The following is a 26922-nucleotide window of genomic DNA, read 5'->3' as shown; positions in this document are numbered from 1 at the left end:
CACCCAGACTGGAGTGCAGTGACACAATCTCGGCTCCCTGCAACCTCCACCTCCCAGATTCAAGCTATTCTCCTGCTTCAGCCTCCTGAGTAGCTGGGATTACAGGCATGTGCCACCACACCTGGCTAATTTTTGTATTTTTGGAGATGAGTCACCACACCCAGCCCCTCTTCTTATAAGAATGTTAATCTCATCATAGGGGCCCCACCCACGCGACCTCATCTAAACCTAATTACAGCTCAAATATCCCATCTCCAAATAGTAATTTTGTATTTTAATACAATATAGGATGCCAGGAAGAAGGCCCTTGCTAGCCCCTGACAGTGCTGGCGCCCTCTTCTCAGATATCCAGGGTTTCACCATGTTGGCCAGGCTGGTCTTGAACTCCTGACCTCAAGTGATCTGCCTGCCTTGGCCTCCCAAAGTGCTGGGATTACAGGCATGAGCCACCGCTCCTGGCCCCTCTTCTTATAAGAACGTTAATCTTATCATATGGGCCCCACCCTCATGACTGCATCTAAACCTAATTACAGCACAAATGTACCGTCTCCAAAGAGTGTCACATTGGGTATTAGAGCTTTGACATTTGGATTTGGTGGGGGGCAGGGGACACAGTTCAATCCTTGGCATAGGGACTGACTGATTTGTCCCAGGTCGTGTGGCTGCTTCTCAGTAGCAAAGTCAGGTTTCATCCCAGGACTATGGGACTTCAGCTCTGGACCAGCAGCTCATTGCTGTCTAAGTCTCTGTTGACACATGATGGCATCTTGCAAAGCCCACATGGATCACGGCCACCTTTGGCCTCACAGGCTGAGGTGAGGCCGAGGTTGCACAGGGGCTTGTGGTCTTCCCCAAAACTCATCAGAGACAGAAATTTTCCTAGTTTTTGTGCTGGTCACACAACAAGGCCAGTTCACCACAGAGTACATCTAGGGAAACAAGCTCTTTTTGTTCCATTATCTTCTGTGAGACGCAGGGGAAGGTATGGAGCTGTCCCTTCCTTTAAACAACCAGGTCTGCTTCTTAACCTCAAAGCTACGACTTCCAAAGCCAGCTCCGCTCACAGAAATATCCCTCAGGATGCTGGCCCAGAAAACCAGAACCCACGTCCAAGTCGTTTTAAACATAATACAGCTTTCTTCTTCAGTTTGATAGATGGTTGTTGGCAAGTACGGATAGTGTGAGGTAGGGATGAGCGACGCCACAGAGGCGAGGACACATTTGCAAGAGGTGAACTAGGGAGTCTGCCACTGCTACGCTCTTGGATGAACTGGTGTGCTTCTGTGTTGAGTATGATACACATAGAGATCTGTCCCATAAGAGCATGTGTGTTTATATCTGAGTGAAAAACGAATATCAGTGGAACAGATAAGAGAGTTCAAAAATAGACCTAAGTAAATATAGAAATATATCAGGAGTCCCCAGCGCCCCCCAGGCAGCGAACCCGTATTGGTCCGTGGCCTGTTAGGAACCAGGCCACACAGCAGGAGGTGAGCGGTGGGCAAGTCAGCATTAGCTCCACTTCCTGTCAGATCAGCGGCAGCATTAGATTCTCATAGGAGCGTGAACCCTATTGTGAACTGCGCATGTGAGGGATCTAAGTTGTGCCCTCCTTATGAGAATCTAACGCCTGATGATCTGAGGTGGAACAGTTTCATCCCTAAACCATCCCCTTCATCAGTGCTGCAGTCCATGGAAAATCTGTCTTCCACAAAACCGGTCCCTGATTCCAAAAAGGTTGGGGACTATTATTATATAATACGTGACAAAGACAGAATTTCAACTTAGTGTAAAAGGATGCTTGCTTGCTTTAATAAATGGTGTTGGTATTCCCACCTGGAAGGGGGACAAAACACGATACTAGATTACAAAAATGTCTATGTGGTAGGAGGTTTAAGTATAAAAAAAAGAAAACAATAACATTTAAGGAATATAGGTATAATTTGGCTATGAGGGAGATCTTTAAAATCTAGTTGGAAAATCCATGAATAATTTTTTTAAAAGACTAAAATCGTTGGCTTCGTAAACATTCAAAAATTGTGTGCAGTGGAAAGCATCATAAACAAAGTTATAATGCAAACAGACTAAGAAGAAATATTTGCAACACAAATTGTTGCAACACGAATTGGCTTAAGTCCTTAATATACAAAGAATGCTTACAAATTGATTTTAAAAAAAAAAAGACAACACAATAGGCAAAAAATGGCCAAGGGATATAAACAATTTGCAGAAAAGGAAGTCCAGAGGGCCAGGAAACAAATGAAAATGTCCTTAACCACATGAATAGGGAAATGCAATTATGAATTTCATAACTGATCCTTTTATAAATGAAGGGCCTTAGGACTTTAGAAATTGAGTCCAGACATAGGGATTTCACTTGGAAGGAAGGGGAAACAAACACCATCTTCTCCTTCATGCCAGACGGGATGATGGGTATGAGAACAGGAGCTAGTGTAGACCTCGTTCACGCAATCCACTTGCTGTGTGGATTAGAAACGTGTCTCCAACTTAGAAATGCCGAATCCTTCCTGGGACCACGGAGGAGTGTGCAAGGAAGTGGGCTCAGCACTCAATGAGACGCCAGAGGGGAAAGTCACGGGCAAGCGTGGAAAAGCACCATAGGAGCATGCGCAGTACCAATGTTCCAGAAAATGACAGCTGGCGGCCCGCAGGAGTATGTCTGGGGAGCCATGTGAGGGAGGTTCTCTGGCAGAGGTGAATCTTGTCTTTGGCAGATGACAAAAGCCTCTTGATTCTTTAAACTTCATCTAGAAAGTTGAGACCCACACCTGAGTGAAAAGAAGGAGGCTCCTTTTCCTCAGTAGGGTTATTTTCTCAGGGCCATGGACTCTTGGGTAAGGAATTATCTATAAAAGACAGCTTGTTTGCAGAAGGATAGTAAAATTCCAAGTAGATTTATGTACATTCAAGTAGTCATATTTGTGCTGTGGCCTCATCCAAAAATAATTTGGATGGCCGTTTTTACGGTAAAAATCAGACCAGCAGAGTCATAAATAACTTATGAATAAATAATTACAGTTCATAAATACCCCAAACTGTGTTCTCCCCAGCCCAGTGCCCGTCGTTTTCGACACCGGGCCGGGAGGTCTGTTACAGGTGTTGCCTCTGCAATCATAGCTCATTATTTCACCCGTCTCTTACCTAAAGAGGCTTCATAAACACCGTAGCGAAACTTTAAAATTGGAAAGCACAGAGGCCAGGTGTTTAGAATGTGTTCTCTGGGGAAAAAGTAAGCCTTTCTCATTATTGATGTTCTTTCATGAAAATGTGAATTAGGGCAGGCTAATATTGATCATCTTTTTTCACTGAAGAAAAAAAAAAAAAGGAAGCTTTTTGAACATTTGCTTACCTAACAAGGACTCATACAAAGCCATCTTTAGAAGGCTGGTGCACCTTCATTTCCGCAGGGGCCCCTGCAGTGAGTTCCATTCACAGTGCACCTAACTGGACAGATTTTCCAGGCGTTGGTTTTGGTATTCCATTATCGGCTCTCCCTGAATGTTCTTGGAGGCCAGGTTACCCATTACCATTGTTATTGCAGCTACATGTGTGGAGGAAATCCAGAGCCGAGGCGGGGTAGCTATGATCAAGGGCAACCGAGCCTGGTTTCAGCCCAACAAAAGAATCCTGGCTTCTCTATTTTCCGTGTCTGGCAGGGGACCCTATGAGAGGGCTTTGAGGCAGTTGTTTTATCTTGAATTCTCTGAGCTCCCAGGCATGCTGTCCTCCCCGCTCTCCAGGCCTTAGTAGAGAGGATAAAGGCACTTCAGAGATTCTGCTGAAATCCAAACCTCTGATTCCCATCAGTGTGCATTTCCAAGCTCTTTCTCAACTCAAATGCTCTGGTGCCCGTGGAAACAGCACATTTGACATGATTTTCATGGTAATCTCATAGTTAGCCTAATTAATAAAGTCACTTAAACACTAAACAGTTGGCTGGTTTTTCAAAGAATGTCATCTTAAGAAGCATAAAAATAGCCAACTGTGGTATATTTTCATTAACTAGCTTTTTTTTCATAGAAAAAGCAATGCATGTATATTTTAAAACACCGTTTTTGAACAGTAGCAAAGGGCATGGGATAAATATTCAGTCCTCTAGTAATTCCTTTCCCCAGAGACAACTATGGAATTCAGTGCATCTCTGGTAACCATTGTGTTCCTGTCTAACAACTGTATGTAACCTATATGCATACACATGTGCAGGTGTGGTGTGTGTGTATATAACATATACATGGTGTGCATGTGTGTGCATGCATGTGTGCAGGCATTTCCTGGTACAGTAATAAGCCTTCTAGATATCTGGTTCTGAACTATTTTTTTTTAGATGGAGTCTTGCTCTGTTTCCCAGGCTGGAGTGCAGCGGCACAATCTCAACTCACTGCAGCCTCCACCTCCCAGGCTCAAGCAATTCTCCTGCCTCAGCCTCCCGAGTAGCTGGGATTACAGGTGCCTACCACCATGCCCGGCTAATTTTTGTAACTTTAGTAGAGATAGGGTTTCACCATCTTGGCCAGCCTGGTCTTGAACTCCTGACCTCAAGTGATCCCCCTGCCTCGGCCTCCCAAAGTGCTGGGATTACAGGCGTGAGCCACCGTGCCTGGAGCACCTTGCTTTTTCAATTGATGGGTAGCTCTTGAGTATCACTTCATACCCCCATACATGTAGACCTGCCCCATGCTTTGTAATAGCTGCAATTATTCCATTACTCATTGAACCAACCCCCTGTGGTTGGACACATAGGTTGTCGTAGATTGTCCTCTATCTCTGCCACTGAGTGTCCTCATTCTCACATCTTTGCCACACATGCATGTAAGGCTGTCTGTAGAATGAGAATTGCTAGGTCGATGAGGTGAGCATTTTGTTTTGATAGGTTTGCCAAAATGCCCTCTGGAGGTTGCATCCATTTATACCCCCACCTGGTCACCACGCTGTGACGGTCCAAAATTATTTTTAAATGCAGTCTGCTTTGCCCTGTCTTTGCAGCATGTGTGCTGGAATTTCCGGCCTTCCTAAGTGAGTCTTTGGAAGTCCTTTGCCTGAACGACAACCACCTCGACGCAGTCCCTCCCTCAGTTTGCCTACTGAAGAGCTTATCAGAGCTCTACTTGGGAAAGTAAGTAGACATCTGGAGGGGCCGTGCTGGCTCTGCTGGCCCAGAGAGGCAGAACACCCATCCCTAAACCAACTGGGACACAGAAAGCCAGGCAGAAAGAAGCCATCTACTTTCCAAGAAGCAGTAGTAGGATTTTTGGAACAGGGCTTGATCAAGGAGGTGGGGAGAGAGGAAGATGGAGTAGCGACGCAATGATACACACTTCTGCTACATCACTCGGGCTGTGATAAGGAGAACCACTCAATCATTCATCCTTTCATTACTGAGCTCCCATTGCATGCCAGCTACTGCCAGGGGTTCTAGGCAGTGTGCAAAGCTTGATGAGAATGAAAAATGTTATGTTAATATTAAAGTGACATGGCCTTTTCAAGAAGAGGTAGTGATCATCTTTATGGTGATGTAATTAGTAGCAGAGACAGGAAAGCTGGGGGAGGGGACTCAATGCTAAGCCACGGTGATTTGCAGAAGACAGAGCTGCCCTTTCTACCACTGATGCTCCAGGAGAAAGGCTTTGGAATTAGTGTTGAAATCAGGGCCCAAAGTATGGGGTCTGGGGTGCAGGCTGCAGAGGCTGACAGGAGCCACGTGTGTGTGTGCGTGTGCGTGTGTGTGTATGTGTGTGTATGTATTATCTCGTGGTGAGCACATCTGTCTTCAGCAACCCTGGCCTCCGGGAGCTCCCTCCTGAGCTGGGGCAGCTGGGCAACCTCTGGCAGCTGGACACTGAAGACCTGACCATCAGCAATGTGCCTGCAGAAATCCGAAAAGAAGGTAGGGCTTCCCCAGCCCTGTCCCCTGCCATCACCTGTTTGGAAAGGCAACTTCAGTCCACTTGTTAAGTTCTGGGGGTGGAAATAGTTGGTGACCCATGGAGCCCAGCTCCAGGTTCCAGGTTTGGCAAGATGCTATAAAATTGCCCCTAAAGCAATCGTTACTGAGGGTCACTATATTGAGAAGGACCAGGTGAAAAAACTGTGACCTGCTAGGCAGCAAGGACTTTGTCCATAGGTTCTTGCCTTTTAGAGTTGACTTTTGGGGTCAATAGTGTCACGCCTTCCCTCCACCTGATCCAGTAGTCTTCCTTAACTGTCCCTACTAAAACACGAAGAAAGAGTTCCTTCACAACAGGATTTGTGTCCTAAGAGGTGTAAGCATGTTCCCACACAGCTACCCTTCCCCGTAATGATTCTGCACAGGCCCCAAAGCAATGCTGTGTTACCTGCGTGCTCAGCTGCGGAAAGCGGAGAAGTGCAAGCTGATGAAGATGATCATCGTGGGCCCCCCGCGCCAGGGCAAGTCCACCCTCCTGGAGATCTTACAGACGGGGAGGGCCCCCCAGGTGGTGCACGGAGAGGCCACCATCAGGACCACCAAGTGGGAGCTCCAGAGGCCGGCTGGCTCAAGAGCCAAGGTCAAGGATGGTCGGCGTGCAGACTCCCTGTGGGTGGGAGGGACACCCCTTGGACTCCTTCTCCCTTCTCCCCAGAGAGCCCAGGATTTTCTCGGCCTGGTGTCCAAAGCTCAGGACCTTTGCAGGAGCCACTGTGTACTGTTCCATACCAGCTTCTGCCAAGAGCAGCAAATCATTTCTTAATGTGACCTTGTGGTTTTTTCTTTTTCTTTTCTTTTTTTTTTTTTTTTCTTTTTTTGAGACAGGGTTTTACTCTGTCACTCAGGCTGGATGCATCCTCAACCTCCCCAGCTTAAGCAATCCTCCCACCCTGTATGTTTCTGTTATAGTTACTTGAGGCTCTTAACCCTGGCTATTCGTTAGATTCCCTTGAGAGGCTTTTAAAGATAGCAATTCCCAGGCCTCACCTCACTGCTCTCTGACCCCAAGGATTCAAGTTCAAGTGGTCTGGGGTAAGGCACTCCCAGGACTGAGAGCTAACCACTGTTTTAGGCAGTGAAACACACCAGCATCTGCCCCCTCTGCCCCGAGGAGGCTAAAAGCACTCCGGGACTTACTGCCCTGCCCTCCCTGACACCTGCTTTCACCCCAGATTCTGAAAAGTCCTGTTTCTAAGCCCCACTTAAAATGAATCCATCACTGCTTGAACCCGGGAAGTGGAGGTTGAGTGAGCCAAGATCATGCCACTGCACTCCAGCCTGGTGACAGAGCAAGACTCTGTTCCAAAAAAAAAATATATATATTGAATCCATCCATAAACCTCTTAATCATCCTGCTTTCCATTCAGTGCCAGGCAAATGGAAATGAACATTTTCCTGTTCATGAAACAGAGAAAAGAGCCCATAGACTATTGGTGGGAACTCCATCCCTGGAATACAGCAGGGGCAGTTAGCCCTTTCTCTGAGCTCGGGGAATGAACACAAATAGATAAGGCCATCCTCATCAACTGTATTTGTATTTCTGCCACCCTGTGGTTTCTCGGGATCCAAGGGGCAAGGAGGCTGCTTCATTGTGGAAAACTGAGGAGGCTTGAGATCCAGATGTTCCATGATTTTCTCCCAAAACTCCCATGTGCAGTGCCAGCGTCTTCCTCACACAACCCCTTTCCAAACCTGGTTTGAGAAAGTAGGCATTTAAGCTGTGCATCTATTCTAACACGGACTCAGAAGTTGGTCCTCTAAAGGATGAAGTGCTGCCTGTTGGGGCCAGTACAGTTAAACATGACAATCAATGCCAAGCCAATCCTAGAACATTCCAAGAGCAAATCTAGCTGACTCAGTCTGAAGGTTCTCTCCAGGAACCAGAATCCTCTGCATTCTCTCCTGCTTTGCCTTTTTCTTAACAATTATGTAATCTCATTTCTTGTCTTAGCTTCCTCTAGCTGAGGCCTGAGAGGTGAATTCGTGCTTCTATTTTTCCTGACCTTCAGCCCCCACTTCCTTTCTGTGATGATTAAAGCCCCCCCACCCTTTTGTGGAAGGACGATCCTGTGAAGGCTGAGCCCGCAGCTCTCTGCGTGGCCGGCCTTAGCCCGTTGAGAACAGCTGTTTTCATCTTTATACAAAACCAGGTCAGCATGCTGTGTCTTGGAGGCTGACGCTGCCTTACAGAGATGACTCCTTTCTGTAGAAAACTGCAGCCTTAACTTCCAGGGCCAGACTCTTACCTCATGCAATGATAGAGAAACCACCGTTTACACAGCCGTTCCCGGCAGCCTGACAGCTCATCTTTTGTTTGATTCCCACAGGGTGGGAGGGAGTTTCCCAGCATCCTTGGTGGGCGCCAACCTCTGACCCCCACAAGTTCAGAGGCCCATCTCCTCCTCTTGCCCTGGCACACAGGGAGGCTGAACCCCAGTGCAAGCCATGACATCAGAGCCCAGCTTCCTCCCACAGGGCATCCCCTACCCATCTGCAGGCCAGACGGAGCCAGGCCCTCTAACGTCTGTCCAGGGCCTGGCCTCTGCTCTGCTAGGAGTAGACAGGTCCCACTCCCATGCCACTGGGCCCCTTGTCTCTCTCCTGGATAACTGCTTCCTAAGAAACTATAGGGTGTCCAGAACTTTTCCAAGGTTGTTTTTTTTTCAGACCCCCAAGTACAGCTTCCAGAGTTATCAGTTGTCTCTCTTTGATTGACTGAAGTCTTTGTCTCTAAAATGCCTCCCTGTCACTGCCCTGTTGCTCAAGTAGGTTGAGTCTGTGGAGTTCAACGTCTGGGACATCGGGGGACCGGCCAGCATGGCCACTGTCAACCAGTGCTTCTTCACAGACAAGGCCCTGTACGTGGTGGTCTGGAACCTGGCACTGGGGGAGGAGGCCGTGGCCAACCTCCAGTTCTGGCTGCTCAACATCGAGGTGAGGACACCAGACGCCAGCCCTGCCATTTCAGTTCCCAGAGCTTCGTGGGTCCGACTGCTTTTCTCAAGCATCCCCTCTACTGAGAAAAAAAGGAGCTATGTTTCACAGAGGTCCCCAGAACCATGGTCCTGCTTGCTTTCCACACTGAGGCACTTGAAACCTTTCTCTGCTGAGGGCTGGTGGCGCTCTTGTAATTTCCCTGCTTTCCTTAAATTTAGGAACCCCTACCCTTGGATCCAAAGGGGAGCAGGGTTCTCTTCCTGTTATAAAGATGTCCTTGTCTCCCTGCCTCTGATGGCTGCTGTCATGTCTGAAGGGTCGGAAATCCCTCCCCACAAGTCCAACTCAGCACCCTCTGCAGAGAAGGTCATAGAACACCATAGACACCCCTCAATGCAACAGTCCCTCAGGGTTTACAGAGAATGAGGAGCACAGGTGCTGCCTGGGCTGACATTCCTTCAGCAGTCTGTTTTGCATTACTATAAAAGACTGACTGAGACTGAGTAATTTATGAAGAAAAGAGGTTTATTTGGCTCACAGTTCCGCAGGCTATACAAGCATGGCTTCAGCATCTGCTTGGCTTTTGGTTAGGCCTCAGGAAGTTTTTAGTCATGGCAGAAGAGAAGGAGAGCCCCCATGTTACATAGTGAGAGAGGGAGCAGGAGAGAGAGGAGGAAGAGCCAGGCTCCTTTTCACAATCAGCTCCTCTGTGAACTGACATAGGGTGAACGCATTCATTACCGCAGGAGGGCACCAAGCCATTCATGAGGGATCTGCCTCCATGACCCAACCTCCCATCAGGCCTCACCTCCAACACTGGGGATCACATTTCAACATAAGATTTGGAGGAGAAAAACATCCAAACCATCTCAAGGCTGCAGATTGGTGGCTGAGCAAGGGCTGTGGCATCCAGGGTCAGCACAGCTGCACAGCTGGGAGCTCTGTCCTGTCCCTTGTTCAGTGAACAGAGACGATACTCAGCCGTGGGGTTCTCTGTTGCAGGCCAAGGCCCCAAATGCCGTGGTGCTGGTGGTCGGGACACACCTGGATTTAATTGAAGCCAAGTTCCGTGTGGAAAGGATTGCAACGCTACGTGCCTATGTGCTGGCGCTCTGCCGCTCCCCCTCCGGCTCCAGGGCCACAGGCTTCCCAGACATCACCTTCAAACACTTACAGTGAGTGCCCAGCCTCTAGCAGCTCCCACCTTCATGTGGGTGCCAGTCGCTGATCTTTCCTGGGATCTGCTTGCAGAGAGCTCCTGAGGCTGGGTGGGGCTAGGCCCCTTCCCTGGCCAAGGGGGGCAGTCCACAGAGCTGACCCAGCCTTGGAGAGGTTGAAGACCTACTAGACGGCTGGCTGGGTGAGGCCTGGAGATGCCCCCTCTTTACTTCCTTTCTCCCCCGTCCCCGCCCCAAGGGCCAGTGCTGAAACTGCATGGTGCCCATTGAACCAGGTGAACGTGAGCACCACCCATCCAATTGCTGCCCATCTCATTTGTTGATCACTGATCAAGGACAGACCCTGGGGAGGGAGGACCTAGCACTTGCCTTGGGTCTGAGTGGTCCTGATAGCAGCCTTTGAGTTAAAAAAGGCCAAGAGTTGGGAGGGGCTTTCGGGTGGGCATCATGACGTGTCCATGCAGATAAGTTCGATTGCCCTGGGCTGACCTCCTGTCACTGGTTGTGGGGATTGTTTGCCACCTTGTAGATGAAGAAGCTGAGGTTCAGCAAATTGTGTGCCCTAATGGGAGTAAAATATACTGCACATTGCATTAGCTGCCCTGGCGGCTCTCAGATTCCCTCGCCTGGGGTGGAGTGTCACGGGTATTGGTGCATGGGTCAGCCTGGGACACATTGGCCTGGCTCGGAATACGGGATGAGGCTGTGAGGAATTATTGCTTTGACCTTGAGAAAGTCCCGTGGGGTCTGTGATAAGAGGAGCCCTGGCTCTGGGTCAGAACCCAAGACCAGCCTGCGTGAGCCTGTGCCTGCCCAGCTTGTGCTCTTGGGGGTCTCAATGTACCTCTGCACCTCACTTTCCTCCTCTGTGAAGTGCCATGTTTAGTCTAGGAAGACAGACTAAAGCGACAGTGTGGGGCACCCAGCACAGTGATTTGCACAAAGCAAGGCCTCAGTAAACTTCTTGTGTTGTCTTTCATGAGTTCTCCAGACTTGCCAGCATTTAGGACAAACCTCTTGGGAAAACAGAGAAGCTGCAGCACTTCCTCGGAGTGGGGCATGATGAGTAAAGATGGGTCTTTTTGCACACAGTGAGATTTCCTGCAAGAGCCTGGAAGGCCAGGAAGGGCTGCGGCAGCTGATCTTCCATGTCACGTGCAACATGAAGGATGTGGGCAGCACCATCGGCTGCCAGCGACTGGCAGGGAGGCTGGTGGGTACCTCGCTCGTCCAGCTTAAACCAGTAGGCCTGCTTCCCATTGTTGGGGATCCTCACTTCCCCTCTCTCCTGTGAAGCCCATGTCCATGTGGCAAGGCTCAGTGGTTCCTGGTGAGGGAGGGTCAGGATGGAAGATAGTGGGTGGAAATGTCCCACCCACTCAGGCCACAGGGGCCGGGCAGGATCTGCCCCAGCTGGCGGGCATGCCTCGGGACTTGCCTCGTCCATCTGTCCCCCAGATCCCCAGGAGCTACCTGAGTCTGCAGGAGGCCGTGCTGGCAGAGCAGCAGCGCCGCAGCCTGGACGACAACGTGCAGTACCTGACAGACAGGCAGCTGGAGCAGCTGGTGGAGCAGACACCTGACAATGACATCAAAGACTACGAGGACCTGCAGTCGGGTGGGTGGGGCTGGGGTGGGCGGCAGGGTGCCCGTGAGAAATGGAACTGTCTGTACTTCAGCTTGGCCCTCAGCAATGAATGAGAGACCGATAATCAGCCTGTGTTTCTGTCTTCCATCCCCCTCCCCTTCCTTCTTCCCTCTCACCCTTCTTTCCTTGGAGGTAGAGAACACAAACAGCTACTCTACACCAGCATTGTGTTGGCCACAAGGGCAGACATGTGTTGGCCACAAGGGCAGACATGTATTGGCCACGAGGGCAGACATATAAGCTGATGGACTGCTCCATGCCCTCCAGGGCTGACATTCAGTCAGGGAGACAGAGGTCAAACAGTTACAATCGATTCTCATTAGCCACAGGACTTATGTTCTGTAAAGTCACCATGATCACTGAAATAGCAAATACTAAACCAGTGCTCCTAGGAGAGACGCAGGGTTCAGCTCCAGCAAGCCTCTGGTCAGAACATTCTCATTAGCCCATCAATACAGAACCTTGTTTTATGTGTGTTGCTGCTTAAAGACACTGTACTTAATATATATTGTTGATTTGTAGGCATTGAACTCATGGTTAACAGTACTGTTGCTCATTCCTGAACAAAGCTTATCTAATACACAGGTTTTCTCCTTAAGGCGCATCGCAGCCTTCTCACGCTTAGGGAACTACACAGCACTTCAGCACTTCACTTGGGACCATTTTAAACAGTGAAAGCATCAACAAAAAGCACAAAATTTCAAAAAACATGGCACTGACATAGACCACTAAGCAGGCCCCTGTTTTCAGCATGAGAGTTGAGAGTGTTGCCCTGTTCAGCCTCCGCTGGGAATGTGCACATTGGTCAATGCAAATTTTTCACCGCTCAGCACATGTCTGCAAATAACCACAGGAGCGTTGATTTGGGGGTCACAGATAAATTTTAGTAAGAAGGAAATTTGCAAAGGCAGAATCCACAAATAATGAGGATCAACTGTAGTTACCGAGGTGGCCATTAGCCTAGGACTTTGGCAAGAGTTACCAGGGGCCACCAGGACACCTGTGATCAGGCTGCCAACCCCCCTGAAGGGTCCAGCATGTGGGGCATGTTGGTTTCTTCCTAGGAAGAATTTGTGACCTGGGTCCCCTTGGAAAGAGGGCCACCCCAGAGTCCCTTTCGCTCCTTTGTCTAACTGCTGCTTCCTCCTCTCCTTGCCTGGGGCAGCCATCAGCTTCCTCATAGAAACTGGCACCCTGCTACACTTCCCAGACACCAGCCACGGACTGAGGAACCTCTACTTCCTTGACCCTATTTGGCTGTCCGAATGTCTGCAGAGGATCTTTAACATTAAGGGCTCCCGGTCAGTGGCCAAGAATGGGGTGATCAGAGCAGAAGACCTCAGGATGCTGCTGGTGGGGACTGGCTTCACACAGCAGACGGAAGAGCAGTACTTCCAGTTCCTGGCCAAGTTTGAGATCGCCCTGCCCGTCGCCAATGACAGGTGAGGACACAACTTACCATGCCAGGCTGTGCAGGTTGCTCTCCGAAAGAGGGATTTGGGGTCTGGAGCCACTGGTGGCCTGAACAAGATTTCCAGGGATCAGTGCTGCCACTGCTGCCCCTAGGGACAGTCCAGCACCTGATGACCTGCCTGTCTGGCCTGGGTCAGCGGGACAGTGAGTACAGCTGGCCACTCCCTCCTGTGTCCCAGGGTTCTCTGTTCTGGGAGTTAAAAGAAATCCACTTATTGAAAAAGTGTAGGAAAACATGAAAGGATGTCATTAAAAATAATTTGTGGGAATTTCACTTTACAGGGGCTTGATTGCTTGGTTATTTGGTAAATGAGAGTGAGTAGCCAGTTAGGTGGCTCACACCTGTAATCCCCACTCTTTGGGAGGCTGAGGCGGCCAGATCAATTGAGGTCAGGAGTTGAAGACCAGCCTGACCAACATGGTGAAACCCCGTTTCTACTAAAAATACAAAAATCAGCCGGGCATGGTGGTGTGTGCCTGTAATCCCAGCTACTTGGGAGCCTGAAGCAGGAGAATTGCTTGAACCCAGGAGGCAGAGGTTGCAGTGAACAGAGATCACACCTCTGCACTCCAGCCTGGGCAACAGAGCGAGACTCCTCAAAAAAAAAAAAAAAAAAAAGAGAGAGTGAGTGACTACGAAGTGCGTGCTAATTACACAGCCCAGTTCAAAATGCAGTCCAACATGATTAAATCGTGAGAGCAACATGATCAACTACTCCAGGGTGGATGGTCCGAGGGTCAAATAGAGGCACTCCATATAGTAGCTAATCATCACCTCTTTCTGTGGACCTCTCCTGGATCTTTAACATACCCAGGTCTCCCCAGTCCTAAACTGCAAACAAAACAAATGAGCCTCTCTCCTCCTTTTCCTCCTTTCCTTGCTCCCCAGCGTCTGCTGCTCCTCATCACTTTGTGCTGGTGGCCAGGCAGCCCTCTAGGTGCCCCCAGGTACCCCTCCTGTCCTCTGCTGACCCTGCCCCAAGTACTGACCCTCCCCTCTGGAGGGCCTTCTCCATGAGGGGACCCTGCCACCCTCCCTTCCAGCCTCCAGTGTCCTCAGCAGGCCCCTGCCCTGCACTTTGCCCAAGCCATCAATTCAGCTGCCTTGGTCCTCCACGCCCTATAGGAAGAATCCCCAGATTTTCAGCAGGGCCCAGCATCCAGAGGCTCAGGCCTGGGCTTCCAAATTGCTCCCACCTGGAAATCTGACATGGCAACTGACGCATCACGTCTGAGACACCTGCCTTCTCTCCTCTGCTGTCTGGTCCCACCGATCACCTTCCCCCATTCCCCACCCATGGAACCGTGCTCAGGGCGTGGCACTCTAGGCTCAAAATTCCTCTCTGTATCTGTGACACCCACTCCTCACCCCACCTGCCATGATATGGCCCTGTCATCTCCCAGTGAAACAATTCTGTTGACTGGTCTTTTCCTCCTTGTGCCACCCACACCTGCTTCTGTTTTTGTTTGTTTACAGTTTTAGAGATTTTTTTCCATACATTATTGGGGCACAGTTGGTATATGGTTACTAAGTCCTTTAGTGGTGATTTGTGAGATTTTGGTGCACCCATCACCCGAGCAGTGTACACTACACCCTATTTGTGGTCTTTTATCCCTTGCCCATCTCCCACTCTTCCCTACAAGTTCCCAAAGTCCATTGTATCATTCTTATGCCTTTGCATCCTCACAGCTTAGCTCCCACGTATCAGTGAGAACATATGATGCTTGGTTTTCCATTCCTGAGTTACTTCACTTAGAAGAGTCTCCAATTTCATCCAGGTCACTGCAAATGCTGTTAATTCATTCCTTTTCATGGCTGAGTAGTGTTCTGTCATAGGTAAAGTTTACTTACAGTGAAATGCCCAGATCGCTTGTATTCAAAACAATGACTTTTGACAAATGCATACAACTGTGCAACCAGCACCTGCCTCAAGATACAGAATGTTCCTGTCATACTGGAAGTCCCCCCACACTCCCTTCCAGTCATTTCCCATCCATTTCAGCACCAGCACTCTGATTTCTAGCACCAGAGCCTAGTGTTTCCTGTTCTTGAACTTCTCAACTGCACAGAGTCACACGATATGGTCTCTAATTGGCTTCTCCCACTAAACATCATGCATTTGAGATCCATCCATGCAGTTGTGTGTACCAGGGGTTTTTCTTTGTTACTGAGTAGTATTCCATTGTATGGCTTTACCACAACTTGTTTATCCACTCACCTGTTGATAGACATTTGGATGGTTTCCAGCTTTGGGCTATTACGAATAACACTGCTGTAAACTGTCTTAAGTCTTTTTGTAGACACATGTTTTCATTTCTCTTGGGTCAAAACTAGGAGTGGAATTGTTGGGTCATAGAGTGTAAGTTTAATTTTATAAGAAATCACCAGGCTGTCCCCCAAGAAATTGTATGCTCCTCCAAGAGACTGTACACTCCATTTCCTCCCCAATATATGTTGTCTGTAGCTCTTTCTGATTTTAGCTATTCCAGTGGATGTGAACTTGTACTTGACTGTGGCTTTACTTTACATTTTCTTCATGACTAATGAGGTCGAATACCTTTCATGAGCTTATTGGCCATTGGCATATCTTCTTTTGTGAAGTGTCTATTCAAGTTTTATGCCTATTTTATGATTAGAATGTTTTCCTTTTTGGTACTGATATGTACTTCTTTATATCTTCTGGATACAAGTTATTTCTCAGATATGTGATTTGCAAATATTTTCTCCCAGTCTGTGACTTGCTTTTTTTATATTAATGAAGTCTTTAATTTTGTGATTATTGCTTTTTGTGTCATCTTTAAGAAATACTTGCTTATACTATGATCTTGACAATCTTTCTATATTTTTCTTCTAGAAGGTTTGTAGTTTAGCTTTTACTTCCAGGTCTATAATCTATGTCAAATTAATTTCTGTATATGGGGTGAAGTAGGGATCGAGGTCCATTTTTTCCTATATATTATCCCGTTGTTCCAGAACCATTTGTTGAAAAGACTTTCCTTTCCCCCATTGAATTACCTTGATTTCTTTATCAAAAATCAGTTGTGTGGGCTTATTTCAGGACTCTATTTTGTTCCACTAATATATGTGCCTATCCTTATGCCAGTGCCAAACTCCTACTGATTATTGTAGCTTTAGAGTAAGAACTTGAAATCAGGTTGCATGAACCTTTTGTATTAGTTTCCTGTGATTGCTGTAAGATACCATGAATGTGGCATCTTAAAACAACACACATTTTTTCCCTTACAGTTCTGGTGGCCAGAAGTCCAAAATAAGTTTCCCTGGTCCAAAGTCAAGGGGTCAGCAGGATCATGCTGCCTTTGGAGGCTCTAGAAGAAAATCCATTTTCTTATCTTTTCCAGTCTCTAGAGCTGCATTTCTTGGCTCATATTTCTTTTATCAATATGTAATATTTGACATATTTATGGGGTACATGTGAGTTGTTTTTACATGCATAGAATGTGGAATGATCAAGTCAGTGTATTTGGGGTATTCATCACCTTGAGTATTTATCCTTTGTATGTGTTGGTATCATTTCAAGACCTGGCTTCTAACTACTTTGAAATATACAATATATTCTTGCTAATTATAGTCACCCTAGTTTGCTATTGGCCATTAGAACTTACTTCTTCTAACTGTATGTCTGTACCCATTCACCAACTTCTCTTCATCTCTCCCTCCCACTCTCACACCCTTCCTTCCTAGCTTCTGGTATCTGTCATTCTGTTTTCTGTCTTCATGAGATCAGGCTTTTTAGCTCCTACATATGAGTGGGAGCATGCAGTATTTGTCTTTCTTTGCCTGGTTTATTTCATTTAATGTAATGACTTCCAGTTTCATCCATGTTGCTGCAAATGACATGATTTCATTCTTTTTTATGGCCAAGTAGTATTCCATTGTGTATGTGGACCTTTCTTTATCCATTTGTCCATTGATGGACACTTAGGTTGGTTCCTTATCTTTGCTATTGTGAATAGTGCTGCAATAGATAAGGGAATTCAGGTATCCCTTTAATACCTGATTTCTTTTCCTTTGTATAAATATCCACTACTGGGATGGCTGGATTGTATGGTAGTTCTATTTTTAGTTTTTTGAGAAATCACCATACTGTTTTTCACAGTGGCTGTACTAATTTATATTACAGCCAACAGCGTATAAGAGTTTTCTTTTCTCTGCATCCTCACCAGCATCTGTTATTTTTTGGTTTTCTGGTAGCAGCCATTCAACTGGGGTTATATGATATCTCATTGTGCTTTTGATTTGCATTTCCCTGATGATTTGTGGTGTTGAGCATTTTTCATATATCTGTTGGCCATTCATATGTCTTCTTTTGAAAAACATCTATTCATGTTCTTTGTCCTCTTTTAATGAGATTATTTGGGTTTTATTGAGTTGTTCAAATTTCTTGTAAATTGTGGATATTAGTTCCTTGTTGGATGAATACTTTGCAAATATTTTCTCTCATTCAATAGGTCTCTTCACTCTGCTCATTGTTTCCTATGCAGTGAAGAAGCCATTTCGTTTAATATAGTACCATTTGTCTATTTTTGTTTTAGTTGTTTGTATTTTCAAGGTCTTAGCTCTAAAACCTTTGCCTAGACCAATGTCCTGAAGTGCTTTCCCTGTTTTCTTCTAGTAGTTTATAGTTTGGGGTCTTAAATTTAAGTCTTTAATCCGTTTTGAGTTAATTTTTGTATGTGGTGAGAGATAGGGGTCTAGTTCCATTCTTCTCCTTATGGATATCCAATTTTCCCAGCACCATTTATTGAAGAGGGTATATCTTTTCCACTGTATGTTCTTGGCACCTTTGTTGAGAATCAGTTGACTGTAAATATTTGGATTTATTTCTGGGTTCTCTATTTTGTTCCATGAGTCTATGTGTCTATTTTTATACTGATATCATGCTATTTCAGTTACTATAGCTTTGTAGTATATTTTGAAGTCAGATAGTATGATTCCTCCAGCTTTGTTCTTTTTGCTCAGGATTGCTTTAGCTATTCAATCTCTTGTTTGGTTCCATATGAATTTTAGAATCCATTATTGATCTGTTTAGGTTTACTTTTTATTCCTGATTCAGTTTGGGTAAATTTTTATGTTTCTAGGAATTTGTCTGGTTTTTTTTTTTTTTTTTCCCTAGGATTTCCAGTTTGTTAACATACAATTCTTCATAATAGTCTCTGATTATCTTTTGTATTTCTGTGGTATCAGTTATAATGTCTCCTTTTTCATTACCAATTTTGGTTATTTGGGTCTTTTCTCCTCTTGGTTACTCTAGCTAGTGATTTATCAATTTTGTTTATCTTTTTGAAGAATCGACTTTTCATTTCATTGATCCTTTGTATTGTTTTTTAAGTCTGTATTCCATTTTATTTCTCCTCTGACCCTTATTTATTATGTGATTTCTTTCCTTCTGCTGATTTTAGGTTTGGTTTGTAAATGTCTGTAAGGTCCTTTTGGTCTCAAGTCATTTAAATCCAACTTTTTTTGATGAGTTTCTGTCTAGATGATCTGTCTAATGCTGAGAGTGGTGTGTTTAAGTGCCATAATATTATAGTATTAGAATCTATCTCTCTCTTAGATCTAGTAATATTTGCTTTATGAATCTGGGTGCTCCAGTGTTGGGTGCATATATATTGATACTGTTATATTCTCTTGTTGGATTGATCCCTTTATCATTATATAATGACCTTCTTTGTCTTTTACTGTTTTTGACTTAAAGTCTGTTTTGTCTGATATAAGTATAGCGATGTCTGCTTGCTTTTGGCTACCATTTGCATAGAATATCTTTTTGCAATGCATTACTTTCAGTCTATATGTGTCTTTACAGGTAAAGTGAGTTTCTTATTGGTAGCATATAATTGAATTATGTTTTTTAATCCATTCAGCCAGTGTACACCTTTTAAGTGGAGAATTTAATCCATGTACATTCAAGGTAATTATTAATATGTGAGGTTTTATTCCTGTCCTATTGTTAATTATTTTCTGGTTGTTTTTATGTATTCTTTATTCCTTTATTTCTCTCTTATTGCTTATCACTGTGGTTTGGTGGTTTTCTGTGGTAGTACCATTTGAGTCCTTTCTGTTCCTCATTTGTGTGTTTGCTTTACCAGTGATTTTTATACTTTTGTATGTTTTCATGATGTTAAATGTCATTTTTCTTTTTGCTTCCAGGTTAAGGATCCCTTGAGCAGTTCTTGTAGGGCCAGTCTATTAGTGATATAAGGTTTCTGCTGAGAAATCTGTGATTAGTCTAATGGGGTGTCTTAGGTGACTAGATTTTTTTCTATTGCTGTTTTTAGAATTCTCTTTTTGACTTTAGACAGTTTGACTGTAATGTGCCATGGAGAAGAGCTTTTTGCATTATCTCTGTTTGGGGATCTCAGAGCCTCCTGTATCTGAATATCTAAATACCTTGCTAGACTTAGGAAGTTTTCATCTCTTATTTTGTTACACAGATTTTCCTAACCCTTTCATTCTTTCTTCACCTTCTGGGACTCTAGTAATTTAAACTCTTGGTTGCTTTATGGTGTCCCATATATCACAAAGGCTTTACTCATTATTTTCTTCATTTTTCTTTATTTTTGTCTAACTCTGTTATTTCATAAGACCTATCTTCAAGTTCTGAGATTATGATTCTGCTTGATCTAGCCTATTATCAAAGCTTTTGAATGTATTTTATATCTCACTCAATGAATTCTTCAGTCCCAGGATTTCCATTTGGTTTTTTAAAATGATATTAATATCTATCTCTTTGGTAAATTTTTCATTTGCATCCTGCATTGTTTTTCTGATTTCTTTGTATTGTTTTTCAGAATTTTCTTCTATCTCACTGAGCTCCTTTAGTATCAGAATTTTTAATTATTTTTCCAGGATTTTATAAATTTGTTCTTGATTGAGCTGTATGGCTGGAGCATTATTGTTTTCCTTTGGAAGTGTCATATGTCCTTGCTTTTTCATGTTTCCTGTGTCCTTACATTGATGACTGTGCATCTGGTGTAAGAGTTACTTCTTCCAGTATTTGAATTTGCTTTCATAGGAGAGAACTTTCTCCTGAAGATGCATCTATGGTGTTGGTTCAGTAGGGCACTTTGACTTTCATTCTACATAGATGCAGTAGTGTAATCTGTATGATTTCTTTGGCTATAAACAATGTCAGTGGTATCTGTGATCTCCTCAGTGATTTAGGGTGGAGCCATTGTTAGTGGAGTTTGTGGGGAAGTTTTGCTGGGGACAGGGATGCCAGCCGGGTCAGTCTTTGGGCCCCAGTGGTGGCAGCAGGCATGCCTGTCTTTGGACCCCAGGGTGGTATACACTGGCACCAGTGTTAGAGGGTCCAGGCAGGCCTATTCTTGGGCTTCCAGGAGGCTTACTTGGATGTTGGTAGTGGCATCAGTGGGCCAGTAGGTGGGTGGATTCTTGGGTCCCTAGGCAGCTGGCATGGTGTGGGTAATGGCAGTGGGAGTGGCAGGAAAACCCTGTAGGTCCCAAGCAGTGCACACTTGTATTGGCAGTGGCTGCAATGGGCTGGTTGGGCTTGTGCATAGGGCCACGGGTGACACGTGCAAGTAGGTACCAGCTGTAGTGGTAACAGCAGAGTCGGTAGGCCTAACCTTTGGCCCTCAGGAGAAGTGTTCAGGTACCACTGATGGTGGACTGAGTTGGACAGTCCCTCAGCCCTAGTCCATGTGCTCTGGCACAGGGGCCAGGGAACATGAAGCCAGGCCAGGTGGGCTTGTTTTTAGGCCCCTCAATGGTGTGTACAGGTACCAGCCATGGTAGGCAGGAGTGGAGTGATCCCCAGGCCAGCAATGGAATGCTTAGGCTGGGGACATCAGTGGTCACACTGCTGCCCTGCCACTGGGAAGGGTGGGCCACCTTCAGTGGCAACAGATTAGGCTGGTGGGTGGGAAATACATGCCACGCACACCTTAGCCCTTAAGGTGGTAGCCTAAGCTTCACTCACACCTCAGCCCCAGGGGTAGCAGCCCACATTTCTCTTGCACCTCAGCCCCAGCACCACTGGGCTCCAGGACAGTACACAGTCAGTTGGGGACAGGGCTGTAAAATGGCTCCTTGTAGGCCAGGTGCGGTGGCTCATGCCTGTAATCCCAGCATTTTGGGAGGCCGAGGCAGGCGGATCACAAGGTCAGGAAATCAAGACCATCCTAGCTAACACAGTGAAACCCCATCTCTACTAAAAATACAAAAAATTAGCCGGGCGTGGTGGTGGGCACCTGTAGTCTCAGCTACTCGGGAGGCTGAGGCAGGAGAATGGCGTGAACCCAGGAGATGGAGTTTGCAGTGAGCCGAAATCATGCCACTACACTCCAGCCTGGGTGACAGAGCGAGATTCCATCTCAAAAAAATAAAAATAAAAATAACAACAACAACAACAACAAAAAGGCTCCTTATAGATTTCTTAAAGAACTAAAAGTAGATTACCATTTGATCCAGCAATCTCACTACTGGCTATCTACCCAGAGGAAAGGAAGTCATTATGCAAAAAAGATACTTGCACACATGTTTATAACAGCACAATTCATAATTGCAAAAATATGGAACCAGCCCAAATGTGCATCAATCAACAACTGGATTAAAAAAATTGTGGTATATATATACCATAGAATACTACTCAGCCATATAAAGGAATAAAATAATGGCAATTGCAGCAACCTGGATGAATTAGAGACCATTATTCTAAGTGAAGTAACTCAGGAATGGAAAACTAAACATTGTTTGTTCTAAGTTATAAGTGGGAATGAAGCTATGAGGATGCAAAGGCATAAGAATAATACAATAGACTTCGGGGACTCAGGGGAAAGGGTGGGAGGGGATGAGAGATAAAAAAAAAAAAAACTATACATGAGGTACAGTGTACACTGCTTGGGTGATGGGAGCCCCAAAATCTAAGAAATCACCGCTAAAGAACTTTATCATGTAACGAAACATCACTTGTTCCCCAAAGCCCTATTGAAATTAAAAATTAAAATGTAAATAAAATGCCTCCTTAGTGTGGCTGTTCAGGTCTCAGAGAGTGTGAGACTTAGAGCGAGCAGCCTCGGAGCAGTGCCATTGCACAATCTCCCATCAGTTAGTTTCAGGGCCCAAAAAGGGCCAGGGGCTCTCCTGTGTCTTGGATTTCAGGGATCCAGAGTAGGAATGTGGACCACTGGGGATCTCTCACTTACCTTTTCCCCACATTGGGGAATCTCTCAGCTCTCAGCCTAGCAGGCTGCCTTGCTTCCTTCTCCTTCCTTGCCTTAGGTATTTCCTGTCACTTTTCTCTCGAATTCCAGTGTTCCCTCTTGGATGATCTATTCAACGTGTGATTATCTACTCACTATTTTGCCTCTTCTCAGTGTCGGAGGCAAGTCTGAAATGCCTCTAGTCAGCCATCTTGAAGCTGTCCCTCCCAGCGGCATGGCAGCCTGCTCTAGTGACCCTCTTGCCTTCTTCTGTGCAAGTCTCTCTCTTCCTCCTATTCTTTAAGGACACTTGTGGCTGCACTTAAGGCCCACCCAGATAATCTGGGATCTCTCCCCCATTTCAAAGTCCACAACTTAATCACATCTACAAAGTCTCTATTTCCATGTAAGGTAACAATCACAGTTCTAGGGTTTAGAACCTGGATATTTTGGGGCTCATTATTCAGCATATGACACCCTCCAATTTTGTTCTTCTGTTTCAAGATTATTTTGGATTATTCTAGATCCTTTGCATTTTCATTTAAATTTTAGAATCAGCTTGTCTGTTTCTACCACACAAAAAAAAACTGTTGTGATTTTTATGGAGATTACATTGAATCTATAGATCAAAGAGAGCTGACATCTTAGGAATATTGGATCTTCCAATATGAACATGGTATATCTCTTCATTTATTTTGGTTTTTAAAAAGTTTCTCTCAATAATGGTTTGTTTTCAGTATTCACATTTTCTACGTCTTTTGTTAAATTTGTGTCTACATAATTTATGTTCTCCGAGATGGGTAAATGACATATCGTCTAATTTGATTTCCTTTTTTTTTGTTGTTGCTGGTATGCAGAAATAGAATTTATTTTTAAATATTTACCTTATATCCAAAAACCTTGCTAAATTCACCTATTAGCTCCAGTAGATTTTTTAGGATTTTTTAAGTATGCTTCTTTTTTGAAAAAAAAGACAGTTTTACTTTTTTCATTCTAATCTTCACATATTTTTTTGCTCTTTTTGCCTGATTGCATTGGCTTGGATCTCTAGCGAAGCCTTAAATAGAAGGGATGAGAGAAGACATCATTATGTGTGATCTCAGGGGAAAGCATTCAGTCTTTCAAGTATGGTGTTTTCTACAGAACTTTGTTATCCATGGAAACTTTATCACATTGAGGAAGTTCCCTTTTATTCCCAGTTTGCTGAAAGTTTTTATCATAAATGGACACTGAATTTTGTCCCCCAAAAATGCTTGTTCTGCCTCCGTTGAGCTAATTTTTTTCTTCAGTTATTTTTCTGTTACATGAATATGTTGATTGATTTTCAAGTGTTAAACCAACCTTGTGTTCCCAAGATTCATACCAAAAACATCATGGAGCACCTCTTCTGTGTGCCACCGCACGTCATGCTGGGGCGCCTGGGGACAGAGAATGCTCCCCGCACTCTCTAAGCACACTCCAACAAGGAGAAGAGCAAGAAAGTCATGGGACACTGCCACTATAAGAGGGCCACGTGAGAGACCCAGGATGCATGAGATGAAGTAGAAAAAGCAGAAAGAAACAGCAGGCACGGCTCAGGGCCTCCTGTATGGGGAACAAACACTGAGCAGATAGAGAAGCAAGGAATTTTCAGATGTGAAGGACACTCTGATGAAGAGGCATCTAGCGAGAGGTTGGGAATGTCCTCTCACCCAAGACCTGAAAGGCTGAAAAGGCCTCCTGCTTCACCACCTGTGTCTGCTGCGTCATCTGCACAGCCCCTGTCTACCTTCACCAGCCCTGCCAAGAGGGGATCCTTTCTCCTCCCATTGTATACCCATGTGTCAGAGCGTGTAAGTCAGAGCTTGGGCCATGGGCTGTCATTGAATTTTCTTATAGTTTAGGGAGTCTCTTCCAGAAAGTTCTAAGGACATTTATTGTACCGAAATCGATTTATTTTAAGATTAGAAGAACTGAAGGCAAAACCTTTACTGGGAAAGAGTCCAGCATCTGCACACCCAGGGGGCCGTCCTGTGCCTGTCTGGTGCCTGCCCCCTCAGCCCCACAGCATGCAGCTATTGCTGGTTTTCTGGCACACTTTTGGATGGACCTCCCAGGTTTCAGCTGTTTTAAGATGACGACAGACGTGAAGGCCTTGCTGACACAATAATGCAGCATTTTTATGATGACCAAGAGTGTTCTCATAAAATATCCCTCTTTCGCACAAATCAGGCTCATTCTAGCTTTTAAGACAATTGCGTCGTGTCAACTGGCCAAGAACAATAAATAGCTTTGAAGGCCAAAAATGTTACTCTGACCCTAATATCTGCATTGTCCTTGAAACCTTGCAGCTGTATTTGTTTTTCCTTCATCAACCAAAGTTAATGTTAAGTGATTCCCCAACTGCAACCCCATTTATAGAGAATTGAGTCCCATTTGCTATGTCTGACATTTTTAGGACCACAGATGTTTTCATGTCTTCCCTTAGCCTTATTCTAGTCTCTATCTTAGAAACCATAGTAGACATATTAATGTGACCAGTCTTCATTTTCCTTTGGAGTATTTATTCTCAGCATATAAACCACCTTTCTCTTACTAATAACAGAATTCCAAAGGCCCTGGGAGGAAGGAACCCAGCAGCCTGAGGTGTTTCAGCACAGCCTGTCCCCAGACCAGGCCATCTGCTGGGGTTGGGGCACTGCAGTGGAGCTTGGGCCCCGCTGTTCACCAGTCCCCTTTGGTGTGTTTCAGCTACCTCCTGCCCCACCTCCTTCCATCTAAACCTGGCCTGGACACCCACGGCATGCGGCACCCCACAGCCAACACCATTCAAAGGGTATTTAAGATGAGCTTCGTTCCCGTTGGCTTCTGGCAAAGGTTTATAGCACGGATGCTGATCAGTCTGGCGGAGATGGACTTGCAGGTATTATAGCTGCGGTTTCTGCATAGGCAGATGCCCGAGAGGCACCTACAGTTGTACCCTTGGGGGAGGGGAATGCCCTTTGCTAGGGGGCCCTGCGTGGAGACCCTTCTCCCAGAGCCATGCCACCAATGTAGTGCCAGGGGGCAGGTGTGGCATGGGCTGCTGGCCAACCCATTTAAGCCATCCTGTGAGTTCCAAATCAGCACCCTCCTTAGACAGAACACACCCTTTATAAACAGTGGTTCTAAATGTTAGCCCACCTCAAAACCACCTGGAGTTTGTTAGAACAGAGTTTGGTGGGCACCACCCAAGAGGTTCTGATTCAGTAGGTGTGGACTGAGGCCAAGAATTTGCATTTCTATCCATTCCCCGAGGTGACGCCGCTGGCCCAGCAACCACACTTGGAAAACCGTGAGCTAGAAGCACAGTTTTGCCATCTTGGCTGCACACTAGGCTCACCTGGAGTAAATTCTAAAAGACACAGACCACACTCCAGACCGAGCGAATCAGAATCTTTGAGTGTGGCATTGTTTGAAAAAGTGATTCCTCTTTGGTATTTTTAAGGCTCCCAGATGAGTTCCCTGTGCAGTCCAGTTTGAGAACCACTTGTGCAGAACTTTACATGACTCTGGTAACATTGGAGACCCAGCCCAGGGAGTTAGCTTCTGTGGGTCTACCTGGGGTTATGGGAAGGAGTCCCAGCTGTCAGGCAACATTCATTTCATACAAGGCGGGAACATGGAAGCAATATTTGCTACAGTGGTGTTTTTCAAAGTGGGGTTCCTATACCAGCAAAATCAGCCTCACCTGGGAATATGTGAGGAACGCACGTTCTCAGGCCCCACCTCAAACCCGCTGCATGAGAAACTCCGGAGGGAACCCCACACTGGTTTTCACAACCCCTCCCGGGGATTCTGACACACTTTTGGTTTTGCAAACCTCTGGCATAATCCCTGACTGTCAAATCCTCGACATTAAACTCCGTATGAGTTTACTGTTGCTGCATTCTAATTAGAAAGCCCTTATTGAATTATAAGTTCTTAGCTCTATAAAAGTGTTCTTTGATCTCCCCATTTTCACTGAAATGATAAGAAAAGTCAATGCAAAATCCTTAAAGTCCATCGTGACAGTGGCAGCCTGTGTTAGCAGGGAGGGAGACTGGTTTATAGTGCCAGAAGGGTGCGCTGATTGAAGGAGTGGGCGCAGGCACTGGTGCTCCTACTTTTCCATTCCTCTGCCCTCCCTTTGAACTCTGTGTCCCACTGTGTTCTCAGGGGAGGGTCATGGAGCACTAGCGTCGTGGGAGGCTGAGCTCACAAGTGGGGCCCAGCTGGACCTGGAGGCCAGGGCGCCCTTCCGGGCAGCAGCATCCCTCACTTGAAGTTAGGAAAGAAGTCCTATTGAAATTCAGATGGGTGACAGGACAAAAGTTCAGTCTCATCACTCATCAAAGGCATGCAAATTCAAGCAGCAGTGAGATGCCACTTTTCATCCATCACATTAGCAAAGAGCTGAGCCATAATCCCCAGCCCCGGGGCACGAAGCGGCCCTGTGGACACTGGTAGTCGGTGCACAGGACAGTCTCGTCATTCAAAAAGCGATTCCTCAGGATGCATCCAGAACTTTAAAATATTCA

General features: G+C 45.7%; 1 protein-coding gene across 3 annotated transcripts in view; it reads left to right on the top strand.

The window, feature by feature from the left end:
* Positions 1–26922, top strand: part of LRRK1 (leucine rich repeat kinase 1) — a 147895-nt gene that overhangs the window by 98977 nt on the left and 21996 nt on the right. For all 3 annotated transcript variants that reach the window (XM_030930364.1, XM_030930365.1, XM_030930366.1), the window contains 9 exons: positions 5005–5134; positions 5793–5905; positions 6331–6545; positions 8735–8899; positions 9905–10077; positions 11173–11293; positions 11539–11698; positions 12894–13170; positions 25115–25286. In XM_030930364.1, the coding sequence (XP_030786224.1) occupies positions 5005–5134; positions 5793–5905; positions 6331–6545; positions 8735–8899; positions 9905–10077; positions 11173–11293; positions 11539–11698; positions 12894–13170; positions 25115–25286 (1526 nt within the window). The remainder of the gene's footprint in view (positions 1–5004; positions 5135–5792; positions 5906–6330; positions 6546–8734; positions 8900–9904; positions 10078–11172; positions 11294–11538; positions 11699–12893; positions 13171–25114; positions 25287–26922) is intronic.

Source organism: Rhinopithecus roxellana, chromosome 5 (genome assembly GCF_007565055.1).
Source record: "Rhinopithecus roxellana isolate Shanxi Qingling chromosome 5, ASM756505v1, whole genome shotgun sequence".
NCBI lineage: Eukaryota > Metazoa > Chordata > Mammalia > Primates > Cercopithecidae > Rhinopithecus > Rhinopithecus roxellana.
This window is presented reverse-complemented; position numbering and strand designations above follow the sequence as displayed.